The sequence below is a fragment of the Mirounga angustirostris genome, unplaced genomic scaffold, assembly GCF_029215605.1.
Source record: "Mirounga angustirostris isolate CCGP_5_RB_7025 unplaced genomic scaffold, mMirAng1.0.hap1 SCAF_4, whole genome shotgun sequence".
In the NCBI taxonomy this organism is placed as follows: domain Eukaryota; kingdom Metazoa; phylum Chordata; class Mammalia; order Carnivora; family Phocidae; genus Mirounga; species Mirounga angustirostris.
In genome coordinates this window covers 48,058,261-48,072,394 of record NW_026991712.1, presented here as the reverse complement: position 1 = coordinate 48,072,394, position 14,134 = coordinate 48,058,261, and the positions used below count along the sequence as shown (strand labels likewise).

The 14,134-nt window shown below is 36.0% G+C and overlaps 1 protein-coding gene across 2 annotated transcripts in view; it reads left to right on the top strand.

The window, feature by feature from the left end:
• The window catches only part of CPNE3 (copine 3), a 50,870-nt gene extending 37,339 nt beyond the window's left edge, over positions 1-13,531 (top strand). For both annotated transcript variants that reach the window (XM_064588142.1, XM_045896276.3), the window contains 5 exons: positions 3,570-3,624; positions 3,705-3,756; positions 7,416-7,549; positions 8,659-8,895; positions 10,424-13,531. In XM_064588142.1, the coding sequence (XP_064444212.1) occupies positions 3,570-3,624; positions 3,705-3,756; positions 7,416-7,549; positions 8,659-8,895; positions 10,424-10,534 (589 nt within the window). In that variant the 3' untranslated portion in view covers positions 10,535-13,531. The remainder of the gene's footprint in view (positions 1-3,569; positions 3,625-3,704; positions 3,757-7,415; positions 7,550-8,658; positions 8,896-10,423) is intronic.
• The last annotated feature ends 603 nt before the right edge of the window (positions 13,532-14,134 follow it).

The window sequence follows — 14,134 nt, the reverse complement described above, 5'->3', positions numbered from 1 at the left end:
ACTGAAAATAGAAATATAATAAAATTTTAAAGTAACACAATTATAATGGGGCTTATATAAAAAATTAAAAAATTACAGGGTTACTTTATCAGACTGTCACCTAGAAGTTAATAACAAAAAAGATAATTAAAATAAAATTTACCATATGGAAATAAAAAAATCTTAAGTAGTTCTTAGATCAAAGAGGAAATTGAAGTATAACAGACTATCTAGAAATAAGGGGCACCAAGAAGACTATACGTGGTTCTATCTTTTTAAAATTTTTTTAAATTTTAGGTAGTTAACATACAGTGTGGTCCTATCTTTATAGAGGAAAATTTCTGGCTTTACATGCCTTTATTTTTAAACAAGAAAAATCGAATGTAAATGAACTAGCTTTCCAATAAAATAAAATTAAAGAATAAGAAGAAAAAGATATAACATAATAGCAGATTCTACCCATACATTAGCTATTATGTGTCAGGCACAATTTAATATAGTTTCTACATGATACTCGCCTAATCCTCATACTTTGCTGTGACACAGGTACTATTATCATCCATTATCATCCACGGTGTACAGATGAAAAAACTGAGGCATAGGGAGTTAACTTGTCTAGGGTCACTCAACTGATAACTGGCAGAGACAGAATTGAATCTGGGCTGTCTGCTCCAGAGACATGCTTTCCAAGCTGTATTATGTACTGTGCTGATTTCTTCTAAGCACTGAAAATAGGGACTTGGAAAGTTTAAAAAACCCCACTAAATGAATAAATTAAATGAAGAAATGATTCTTTGCAAGTTCAACAAAACTCAGGTAAATCTGCCAACGCTGACCCCCAAGAAAGAGAAAACATGCATAGAATATTGGTAATGAGACACAGATTATAAGCATAAATTCAAGAAAAGACATTTAAAATTAAAAGTTAATACTATGTAAAACTTTATTATGTTGGAAAATCTGGATTAAAGGATTATTTTTGTTGGGGGGGAGGAAAGCTTTAAATTACCAGAGTTGATTCAAAGAGCCTGAGTAGACCTGGAACCATGGAAGGAATGGAATAGCTCGTCAAAGAGCCACTCCTCACAAGGGCACCAGGCCAAGACAGTTTCATACGTAAATTCTAGAAACCTGTAAGGAATGAATTCAAACCTAAAATAATCAAGTAAAAAAATATTAGAAAGTACTGAGAGTTCAGAAAGGTGGTCAGATACAACATAAAATTTAAAAAATCAGCAATTTCTCACTAGCCAGCAATAACCAATTCAAGAAATTACAGCAGATACAAGATCACAATTCATAATGCAATAAAAAATGAGAATGAATTCATTAAGAAGTCTAGGATCTTTAGTAAGGGGAAACTACAAAGTTGTACTAAGGGACAAAGAAAAACTTGTTTAAGTGGAGAGATACACAGTGATTCTAGATAGGCAGATGTCATAATGATGTAAGATACAAAATTTCTCCCCAAATTAATCAATTCTAATCAAAATGGCAACGGTGCCATGCTAAAATGATTTTAAAAATTTTCTAGAGGGGAAAAATGAATCAGAAAAGCCAAGAAATTTTTCAGGAAAAAAAAGAGGGGAGTTTGCAGATATTAAAACTCATTTTAAAGCTATATTAATTAATATTACAGAACTAGTACATGACCAGTAGAACAAAGCAGGAAGTCTTGAAATAGACCCTAGTGTGTACGTGAACTTAGTATGTGACAGAGATGACATTTTAGGGAAAAGGAGTTGTCACAGCTGCTAAACTAGACAAGAAGTGAATTTGAATCCTTAATTCATACTCATACCAGTATATGTTAAAGTACTATTTTTTTTTTAAGATTTTATGTTTAAGTAATCTCTACACCCAACCTGGGTCTCCAACTCACAACCTTGAGATCAAGAGTCGCTTGCTCCACCAACTGAGCCAGCCAGGTGCCCCTGTTAGGATACTATTTTGTATAGAGTATAGACAAACTGCTGGAATGGACACCTCCAAAACAAAATGCATTTACCCAGAGAGGTTTATTTCTCTTTTATGTTGCAAGTCTAGAGATTGTAGAGGACTGATAGGGCAGTTCTACCATTGTCAAGTCGTAGATTCCACCCCTGGGTCCAAGGCAGCTCTGTGTTTCTCATCTTGTCTGGTCAGTGGGAGGAGGAGAAAGGCAACTGGGAGGGAGTACAGTGCCTTCCCTCCTAGGGGCATCGTGATTCAGAAGTAACTGACAACCACTTCTATTCACATTTTCCTGACCAGAATCTAGCCACCACCTGGCCACACGCAGCCCAGAGATGCTGGAGTAGATAGAGCTAGTGTGGTCTCTAGCTCGGGTGTTCCATTATTAAGAAGGGAGAGAATGGATACAGGTGGAGAGTAGCAGTTTCTGTTTCATAGCCTACTCCTAAACTCTCTCTGGATGAATTAGAAGTTTAATATCAAAATCAAACCTTGAACGTTCTAGGAATAAATATGTGTGAATTGTTTATAATTTTGCAGTGAGGAAGGCTGAGCAAGGCAGCAGAGGCAGAAATCATGACAGAAATTTTATTTGTTCACATTCATTAATACTGAAAACTATAAAAGGAAATATATTTTAAACAAAGTTAAAGGCAGACTACAAACTGGGAAAAATACTCCTGATCTGTCTGACTTAGGTTCTATCCTCAACGGAGAAAGAACCATTAAGAATTAATGTAAAAAGAGTATCCTAGCTGGGACATCTGGGTGGCTCAGTCGGTGAAGCGTCTGCCTTTGGCTCAGGTCATGATCCCAGCGTCCTGGGATCCAGTGCCGCATCGGGCTCCTTGCTCAGCTGGGAGCCTGCTTCTCCCTCTCCCTGCTGTTTCCCCTGCTTGTGCTCTCTCCCTCTCTCTCTGACAAATAAATAAATAAAATCTTAAAAAATATATATCCTAGCAGAAAAATTAGTATGTTCATTACAGTGTTTTATAATAGCAAAACATTGGATGTTTATTGGTTGGGGGAAAATGTCCATACAGTGGAATACTTGGCAGCCATTCACATGATGTTATATATTCAGGTTCATAATCCTTTATCCTTAAACCACTGGGGCCAAATATTCACACATTTTGCTACAAAAAATGTGAAAATTTTATATGTGGCATTTGCACCATGTTTCTGTGGCCAAATGTATGAATATTCATATTCAGTGGCATGAATAAAAGCTATAAATAACCTCATATCAGTTGAGGTCAGGTTTTGCTGCCAAATGAGTTTGCCATAAGCCAACGAACTTGTGGTTTTTAGAGCATCATGGATTTATCTACATATTTATTCAGCAAAACGATATATAGTACTTAAGTAGAAAATAGCATGTTATAAAATATGAATATAAACTCCATTTTTATAAATATATAGAGACATTTTTCTCCCTCATTGCAAAGAAAAATACTTAGAATGATTGTTGCCAAATACTAACATTGGCTCTCTCTGGTGGTTATTATGGGTTTAATCTTTGTATTTTCCTAAGATTTTGAATTTAAAAAAGAAACTATTGGTTTTATTAAGAGTAAAGATAAAATTTTCTATTTAAAAAAAAATGATCTTTCAGTTTTTACAAATTTTCTTTTTAGTGATAAAATGTTTCCAGCTTTTGGTTTTGGAGCTCAGATACCTCCTCAGTGGCAGGTAAGAGGAAATCTTATTTTTAAATATTTGCCTCCCACAAAAGCAAAACAGGCTTCACCAGTTCTTTCCTCTTTTGGCAGGTTTCGCATGAATTTCCAATGAACTTTAATCCATCCAATCCCTTCTGCAACGGTAAGCCAAAAAGTAACCAGGAAGATTTTATACTGAACACCTCACTAGTTTGTTACTTGTTTTTTTCTTGTGGTTTACTCAAATTCCCTCCCTAGTTTTCTTTTTGTGACATATTTAACTTTCTGTTATATAAAGTAGAAGAATTACACCACATTGTTGGTTTGAGTGGTAAGATAGTAATGGTGCAAATCTATTATGATAATGATTGTTGGCTAAGTTCTACTTTAAAAGGTTTAATAGAACAAGAAAATTCTCAATCTTGAGAGTAGATCAATAAAAATAATCATATTATATTCACATTTCACATATTATTTTCACATCTTATTTTAAAACAAACCTTCAATAAAATGAGTTATCTAGTATCAGATTTATGAAACTTTTCTCAGAGTAGCAGTCACTCTCTACAAGGAAAAAAATGTCCAGCATCAAATAATTGTTACTCAGACTACATCTGAATGGGCTAAAGGAACAAAGAATTAAACTCCTATAGTGGCTTTCCTCTCTATAGACAGCGGAAAGCTGACATTTGTTTAATTTCATTTTTTTATACCTCAAATACCCAAGGGCTTCTTCCTTTTTACCCCATTGGGCAATCAACCTAAAATGCCAACTGTCCCACAAAATGATAAAAGACTGAACAGTTTGGAGGAAGACAGAGAGGTATGGACAGAGGCATAAAATTGTAGACAATAGGTAATTTTCTGAAAAGGGTCCTGTTGACAATTACAGAATGTTTAGATTTCTAACAAAAGAGGGTGTTCTTTCCTTATCTTCAGTATTCATGAACAATATTCCTAAGGCAGAAGAGCATGAACATTTTGTTGGGATAATTTGTATTGGGTTTTTTTTTTTTAAAGATTTTATTTATTTATTTGACAGAGAGACACACACAGAGGGAGAGGAAACATGAGCAGGGGGAGTGGGAGAGGGAGAGCCAGGCTTCCTGCTGAGCAAGGGGTCTGATGCGGGACTTGATCCCAGGACCCTGGGATCATGAATGATCTGAGCCAAACGCAAATGCTTCACCAGCTGAGGCACCCAGGTGTCCCATATTAGGGTTTTCTTGTTTTTCCAGGACACTTTTTCTCATACTAATTCAGTGTTTCTTTGATGTACTTTCAGTGGCCAGTTGTGACCTTTTTATCCCTAGCCATTTGAAACTGGGAATAGCAATTCTTTTCAAGAACTGTTTCATGCTTATGATGAAATTGGAACAATTTTTGAAATTCGGTGTAATTACATCTCTTTTCTTGCCAATAAATATGGATGACTTATATCATGTGATAATTCATTTGAGAGTTCATTTACTCTGAGTAAAATGAGCCCATCTTTGGGCTGCCATTAAGCGCAGCTTTTCTACTTTTGGTTCATAGTCTGAAAAAAAGAATGTTTGGTTTTATTTTATTTTTAAGATCTTATTTATTTGTCCGAGAGAGAGAGAGAGCACAAGCAGGGGGAGCGGTAGGCAGAGGGAGAAGCAGGCTCCTATTCAGTCCCCCCTTGCCCCCAATGTGGGACTCGATCACAGGACCCTTGGGATCGTGACCTGAGCCAAACAAAGGCAGTTGCTTAACTGACTGAGCCACCCAGGCATCCCAAAACCCTTTGCTTTTAGACAAAGAACATACTGTGCTGAAAAAAATACAACCTTATTTTAAGCAAGGAAGTTGAATCCCCTTTTCCTAATTAATCATTGAACTTAGTTGCCCAGAAATAACATGTCTCATTTGTTCCTTTAATGCAAAGGAAGGATTTTGGCATAACTTAATTTTAGTGGAGGAACTGAAGGCAATTGATATCTGTGAAGAAATTTAATTAATAGTTTATATATCTTCAGATTGAAAAGCAAGCTGAGATGATAAAAATGAAAGAATATTATTGCTCTGGGATTCAAATTTTCTACAGTATGTGTCATTGCAGCAAAATCCTGCTGCTGGCCTATGGTAGTATTATTTTTGTTAGTACTAGACTGACTACTTCCTAAGCTCAAAGTGACAAAGAGGAGTGAATTAGAACTCTTAAATGGTAAGAGAGTTGGTCTTGTGAAACTTTTAAATCAAGTATCTACTTCATTTACTTGTTGATCTCTGATCTGTTGGGTATGTTTTAAGCAAGAGACCTGTTTTGGTTTACATTAAAAATCTTTTGAGGCAGAATTCCTTGATGATCTCAACAAGTATGGAGGACGTTCTTGAGAATTTCTAGTATCTTACCTGCATCCTGGACTCTCAAATATAAGGGGTAGATCCCATAGGCGCATATGTCTCATTAAAGCTTCACCTGGGGCACCTGGATGGCTCAGTCGTTAAGTGTCTGCCTCCGGGTCAGGTCATGATCCCAGGGTCCTGGGATCGAGCCCTGCATCGGGCTTCCTGCTTGGAGGGAAGCCTGCTTCTCCCTCTCCCACTCCCCCTGCTTGTGTTCTCTCTCTCACTATCTCTCTCTGTCAAATCAATAAATAAAATCTTAAAAAAAAAAGCTTCACAAGCAGTGCTTTTACCAGGAATGCCATTCAACCTCCACTAAGTTGTGCTGTTGTAATAAACAGTCTCTCAGTGATTTAGATAGTTTATTTCTTTCTTTTTTTTTTTTTTTTTTATTTATTTGAGAGAGAGAGAGTGAGAGAGCACAAGAGTGGGGAGCGGGAGAGGGAGAAGCAGACTCCCCGCTGAGCAGGGAGCCCGATGCAGGACTCGATCCCGGGACTCCAGGATCATGACCTGAGCCGAAGGCAGTCGCTTAACCAACTGAGCCACCCAGGCGCCCTAGATAGTTTATTTCTAGCGATAGTTTATTTCTTGCTCATTTATATATCCCTTTACATGTGGCTAGTCTGCTTTGTGTTTCTTATTTTGGGACTCAGGACCTTATCTGGGATGTGCTACTCCCTTTGCAGGGGGAAAGAGCAAGATTGCTGGTGAAAACAGGCAGTGGCTCTTAAAACGTCTACCTAGACATGAATGTCATGTCCATTTACGTGCTTGGTCAGAGCTAGTCGAATGGCCCTGCCCAATCTTCTACTATACAACATCCCAGCAGGCCCAGGCAGTATGGCATAAGCAAACACATTAGTATTTCTGCAGCAAAATGTAATACATAACCTGGAAATGAATTTTTGGAACTATACATTTTACCATACCATGCTTAACCTTTAAGTTATTGAGTAAGCTCTTGACTACAATTAACATTAGGTTTATAGCCATCTGATTTTGTAGAATCTATGGCCACATGTGCAAAAGTTTTTCCACTTAATCAGTAGATGTTTCTTACCTCTTATTGTTAGTTGTGTGATGCAGCACCTTTTTCATGATTCCTTTTCCATTGAAGTCTTATTCCTAAGACACAAAAATTATGCAATATAACGGTCCTACTGTAGATTAATGAATAGTTTGGCTGCGATGAAAATAAATGTCTTTTATTGGAGGAGGGTAGCATTTACAGGTGTTTGCAATGGAGCATAGCTATGAAGTTTTGTAATACAAGGTTTAAGAGGAACTCTTGAATATAGAATTTTTCACTAAAGCGATAGATAGGTAGATATATATACACATACATATACATACATACACATATGTATATAAAATTAAATTAACAAGTATGGTGAACAATGAACAATTAAATTGTGTTTGAGAATTTTTAATACTGCTTTTTTTGTCTAGGAATCCAAGGCATTATAGAAGCATATCGGGCCTGCCTTCCTCAGATAAAACTCTATGGACCAACTAATTTTTCTCCAATCATAAACCACGTGGCCAGGTTTGCTGCTGCAGCTACCCAACAACAGACGGCTTCTGTAAGTCCTGTAGTGCAAGGGGACAAGGAGAGTGAAGATGGCTTCTGGGGCCATTTTTCCATTTATTTGGTCCATTGAGATACAAAGAGCATAAAGTCATAATATAGGTATCCTTGTTTGGGGGGGTAACAACGGTTGTAATTAGTGATCATTAAAAGCAAGACAACAAAAAAATAACCCTTATACTCATGAGTCTTTCCTCTGCCATTTGAATTAATTTTCTTAAATAGGTTTTACTAAAAAGAAATGATTAAAATCTACCTTTTCAAAGGTAGACTTAACAAATTAAGGTTGAGAAAATTTACAATTTCAGTTGCTGATGAAAAATTACTTAAAAATGATTTAAAACGTTTGGATTAGATAACCATTACCTGTTGGACCTTGATACCAAATCTCTCTTAGCTTCATAACTTTTTATACCCAAAAGGAAGGCAGTGATAACTACCTCATATGTTTGCTGAAAGGTGAAATAAGATAATTGATAAAAAATGCACAGTGCCTGGGGCAGAGTAAACACTCAGCATGTATTAGTTTTGTTATAAAACTTATTTCCATTCTAGCTTTAAATGACCCAAAAGATGGAGTCACAATTTTATGTAACATTTTACCATCCTCTAAAAATATTTGTCAGAAATGACAGAATTGAGAGAAAGAATCCCTCCCCTTAAACCATACCCATTTTTTAAAAAGTGCACTTTAGTTTAATAAACAATTCTACTTCCATATTTGACTTTTAAAAAATGGAGTTGCCACTTACTCCCTTGATCAATATTTAACATAATTAATACTTACGTTAAAGTGTTTATTCTTATGCTCACTAAAAGTTTAATCTTTGACATTTAGGTGTCTTGCTTCTGTATATTTATGCCAGCCTGATTTTGTGGTCTGTTGCACTTTTAATAACCCTGAAATTTTTGTATCAATAAATCTCCTTGTCATTAGGGAATGTTAGAATATTTTATGTAGATGGTATCCTGGGTAGAGACTGGCAAGGAAAATGAGCAAGAAAGAGACTGAATGACTCATCAAGCTGGAGATGTTTTTAAACCATTGTTTTTATTGTTTGGGAGCTCAACCTGCTCAGTGGATATAATTTTCTGTCTTGGCAGCAATATTATGTGCTCTTAATCATTACTGATGGTGTGATAACAGACCTTGATGAGACCAGACAAGCTATAGTAAATGCTGCCAAGCTTCCTATGTCCATCATCATTGTTGGAGTAGGAGGTGCTGACTTCAGTGCCATGGAGTTTCTGGATGGTGATGGTGGAAGTCTCCGCTCCCTATCAGGCGAGGTAGCCATCCGAGATATTGTCCAGTTTGTGCCTTTCAGACAGTTCCAGAACGTGAGTACCACTCCTCCTTATTCTTCATGCACACTAAGGAGTTTGAACACAGACCTTCACCAATCCATAACCAAGTAGTTGAGTAGGTGTCTGGGGTTAGAGGATGTATGGATTTTTGAAGAGCCCTGATTAGATTTCACAGTTTTGCTTCAAGTTGTATACTTGCATGCCTCTTGCAGTCTATATGATAAATTGTTATAAATGGTGTTGCTGTGAATGTTTTAAAATATATTTTATCTTTACCTATGTATGTAACAACAGAAAAACTCTATACAAGTATACGATGAATTTGCCAGACTGGAAGTTGATTTGACGAAAATCTCTCAGGACTTTGTTTTACCCAGTTTACTCCAATGGTAACATCTTGTAAAACTATAGCACAGAATCCACGACCAGGATATAGACATTGATAAACAATCAAGGTCCATCACCTCAGGACTCCTCATGTTGCCCTTTTATAGCCACACCCACTTCCCTTGCACCTGCACCCACCTTTAACCCCGGGCAACCACTAATCTGTTCTCCACTTCCATAATTTTGTCATTTCGAAAATGTTATAGAAATGTTAGGATTGGCTTTTTTTTTCCACTTCAGCATAATTTTCTGCAGGGTTGTTGCTGCATGTGTCCCTTTGTATTGCTGAGGAGTATTCCATGGTGTAGGTGTTAACCGTTCATCCGTTGAAGGACATCTTTAATTGTTTTCAGTTTTTGTCTGTTATATGCAAAGCTGCTATAAACATTCATGTACAGGTTTTTGTGTGAGCATAAATTTTTATTTCTCTAGGATAAATACCCAGAAGTGCAATTGCTGGGTCGTATAATTATTGCATGTTTAATTATTAAAGAAACTGTTGAACTTTTCCAGAATGGTTATGCTTTTTTACATTACCAGCAGGCAATGTATGAGTGTGGGGGAAGGTGATTAAAAGTGTTAATGTTAGGGATCCTTGTGATGATGAAACAGTTCTGTTTCTTGACTGTGGTGATGGTTGTACAGATCTACCCAGATGATAAGATTACATAGAATAATACATCCACACATGCAAATAAGTGCAGGTAAAATAAAACTGGTAAAATCTGAATAAGGCCTGTGAACTGTACCATTGTCAGTTTTTTGGTTTTGGTATTCTACTATAGTTATAAAAGATACTACCTTTGGAAGGAACTTGGTAAATATTATTTTTGCAACTTCCTATGAATCTGTAATTATTTCAAAATAAAAATTAAAAAAATTAATACCAAGTGAATGAAAGACCCACCTTTAAAAGTTAAAGAAAAAAGTAATTGTCAAATGCCAGAAAGCTGGCAACAAAAAAGGACTTGATAAATATTAGTGGGAGTAATAAAGCGCTCCTAAGTAACATTGGTTACTTAGCTTATTCTGTGTTTCACCTAAGACACGATATAAGCCCAGGAATTGGGAATAACTCCTTTTTACTGACAGGTGAGGTATTCCTAGTCTGTTATTAAAATGCCAGTAAAATTTGGTTACTAATTAAGTCGCTTTGATTTTGTTTTTTCATAAGGCTCCAAAAGAAGCGCTCTCTCAGTGTGTCTTGGCAGAGATCCCCCAGCAGGTGGTGGGCTACTTCAACACATATAAACTCCTTCCTCCCAAGAACCCAGCTAAGAAATGAAAGGAGCTATGGCCGCCTGAGCAGAGTTCTTTTGTGCTATATGAAGCAATGGATTCCTCTCCTACCCCGAATCATGAATCTGTTATTTTACATGCTTTTCATCCCCAGCATTTATGATATAGACCTAGTTCTCTATGGATTATATCTATTTAAAGCATTCTTTTTATACTTTTTTTTGGAGGGAAGTGCTAAGTTAATCTTTGCTCAATCAATGCAGTGATTGCTAGTGACTTATAGTGACGCTATGGGGATTAGAAACTCATGTGAGAAAAGTTGATTTGGAGGTTGTGGTTGTTTACTTTCACATGGTGAAAATACTGTTTTTGAATGTTTATCAATAGAAAGAATGAAAAGTTGCTGGGTTGTGATTTACAGGTTGCTGTATTTTGTTCTAGGCAATATATGTTTTACAAACCAATGTAACCATACCTGATGACAAGAACTTCTTAAATTAGATGATATTGAGTTTGTTCCTATAACCTTATTCAGTGCTTTTCCAGGGGATAAAACTACGTTCACTTTTGCCTGAATTTTGCTGCAATTTAGACAATGCAGTTTACAAAACAGTATGCATTCACTTAGGACTTCTTTAAAAATACTGGATAAGAAGGGAAGGCATATATCCAATTCTTAAAATGTACAATCAACAAGTAAAAGGAACCTCATGTAAGTAAGCCATTTTTATTTGCCTTCCTGGATTTTTTATTTTCATCATAGAATACTGTAGACATGGTCAGATTTGACCTTTTCATTTACTGTATGTGACATTCAGAATTCTTTGTCTGCGTAGATGATAGGTTGTCCTAGATTCAACATTATGAGGGTATTTTAATTGGAGTTTGCTAAAATGGTTAGTACTGCTTTGTCCAGGAAAGCTAGGAGGACCAAATATATAAGGGGAAATTCAGAATTCCATTTCCTTTTAACTAATGAAAGGCTTATTAAAAAAAATACAGTTTTTATATTTTCCTTGCTAACCTCTCACACATCGATTTGTATATTTGTGCAGATTCATTTAGACATTTTCTCCCTTTTTTTAGTAACATTTTTCGTGTGATTTTTAAACTCATGATAGTGGTTATGTATTAATCAAAATCAAATTTTGCTTTTTAATTATGTGATTTCCTAAGCCCAAAATGTACGTATTAAGCCTAAAACCTGTTCTAACTTAAAAAAAAAAAAATTCCCACTGCTGCATTAAGATAGAGTGGACTTTACATCCTTTTTTTTTTTTTTTAGAGTAGAGGTTTTTTTTTTCCTGATTTTTACCCTTTAGAACATATTACTTAACAAACATGACATTTTCAGAATAGATTCAGTAACATTTTATTAAAGAACTTGTGTGCCAAGTACTATGCATATTCGTATGTTGGCCAATCATCTCTAACAATTTAATGTTAAAAGCTGTGTGTTTATCCTATATCCTTAAATGGATGCACCAGTGCCTTGCTGACATGACTTTCAGTCTTACTGAAAAGTTGTACCACAGTTCATATCGCTTGTTCTCTGAAATGTCTAAAGGAGATGAGCTCTCAGCCATGAAGAACTTTGGTTGCCAAGGTCAGGCTAAAGAGGAGACCTGCTTGCTCTTGTGGTTGCCTAGCTCATGTGAGCAGTTCCCACATTCCCACTTAGCTAGCTCTCCTTTGCATATGTGCTATTAACCTGAAGGTACCTAACTAGTAGTCTGTTACCCTATGGTATATCTCAGTTGACAAGTCATTTTAACATTAGTTAAGTGAGAAGAAAACGGATAATTCTTCCAGTAGTTTGGAGCCTTTTTGTCTCGTATGTCCTGATTTCAATTCTCTTTGTGTGCTTGGAAATAGCATATATATATTGCTGTGGTTTTCAGGATTTTTTTGAACAAATTGAAGCCTTAAAAAAAAAAAAAGATATACATACATTCTCAGTGTATGGTAAAACAGAGAAGTAGAGCTTCTCTAGGTCCAGAGTCCTCCTCACTGGGCCTCCTCCTCACTCTCCTTAACCAGCTCCTGGAAGCACCTGAGTCACCTGAACGGGGTCCTCGGAAACCACTGGTCAGGAGCATTCATTGTTTTCATTAGCCAAATAACAGTACTTCTGTCACCACTGTCAAATTGATTTGGTTTTCATAATTTTGTATTCTGGTTTTAAGCAGAGTCATTCCAATATTTATTTTATTTTTCATTCCAATTTTTAAATTATTTTTTTAATTCCTTCTTGATCAGGTTCATCAGTAGATGCTGTTATTCATAAGAACTGTGATTCCAGCAAATGAGGACAATTGACGCCTTTTTTGCACTTTTGAATAAAAGCATTTACAATTTCTAAATTACCATTTTGTAAAATTCTTACAGTCTCACCATTTCACCTCATCACATGCTGATTTAATATTGTTTTATATAAAAATAGTCCTTTTCCCTATTGTGCCACCATTCATTCAAGTGTCATTAGTTTTTAAAATGCATTAAAAAATAACCAAGTTCACTTTCACACCTTATATAATCAGCTGTATTACAACACATATTGGGGTGACGACAGTGTCCTGGACAGACATAATATTTCTCACATATGCCTTTACTGAGAAAATAATATACCCATTAGTTGGTCATGTCACCTTGTGCTTCGAATTGAAATTTTTAAGATCATAACATTTCAAAGTCAGATCAGGGATTTACAACTGTTTTTTTGGTAGTGCCTTAGGCAGCCTTTCCAGAGTAAATTCTGGGCCCTATTGCTGTTTATGCTTTATTTGACATATTTTGCCTTTTTCATTTTATAAATTTCCTGGAAAACCATCTTCAGTAAATTTTCCCTAGTCTCTTTATGTGTGCAGTTGGTAGTCATAGGAGTGACGCAAAAGGGAGGCCAGAAGTTTGGTTGAGATTGAAGGAGACTGTTTTGTGCTTTAATGATGTCATACTTGATAATAAGTGTATAAGTTACTAATATATGAACTGATGTTAAATATATCTTCCATTTGAATTCCCGTTGGATAAAGTTATTTCTTGATGTGATACAATAGTTCCTTGTTTTCATTTATTCTTTCTCTAAATGTTATCAAAACCAGTAGAAAAATTAGAAATAAAGTGAATATAGTATTTTAGGTGGCCTGTATTCATATTTTACTGAATTGAACAGTTTGAGGTTTTTTTTGAATTATTTTATGGGATTTATTCATTTAAAAGATACTGCTGGATGTATTCAAGATACACTTCTTTTTTTTTTTTTAAGATTTTATTTATTTATTTGTCAGAGAGAGCACAAGAAGGGTGAGCAGTAGGCAGAGGGAGAAGCAGGCTCCCCACTGAGCAAGGAGCCCGATTGGGACTCGATCCCAGGACCCTGGGATCATGACCTGAGCTGAAGGCAGACGCTTAACCAACTGAGCCACTCAGGCGTCCCTCAAGATACATTTCTGGGTACAGTAGGGGAAAGGTTCTCAGCTTATAGCTAGATGGCCTGAAAAATATGGCACTTACATTTAATCAGTTGTGTTAAGCAGGATAGTATACCGACCTTACTTTTTTGTTTGTTTGTTTTTTAAATTGCATCTGTGATATTGCAGTCATTGGGCAAGGCCTTGGGGATACAATGGTAACTTAAGTGGTCACA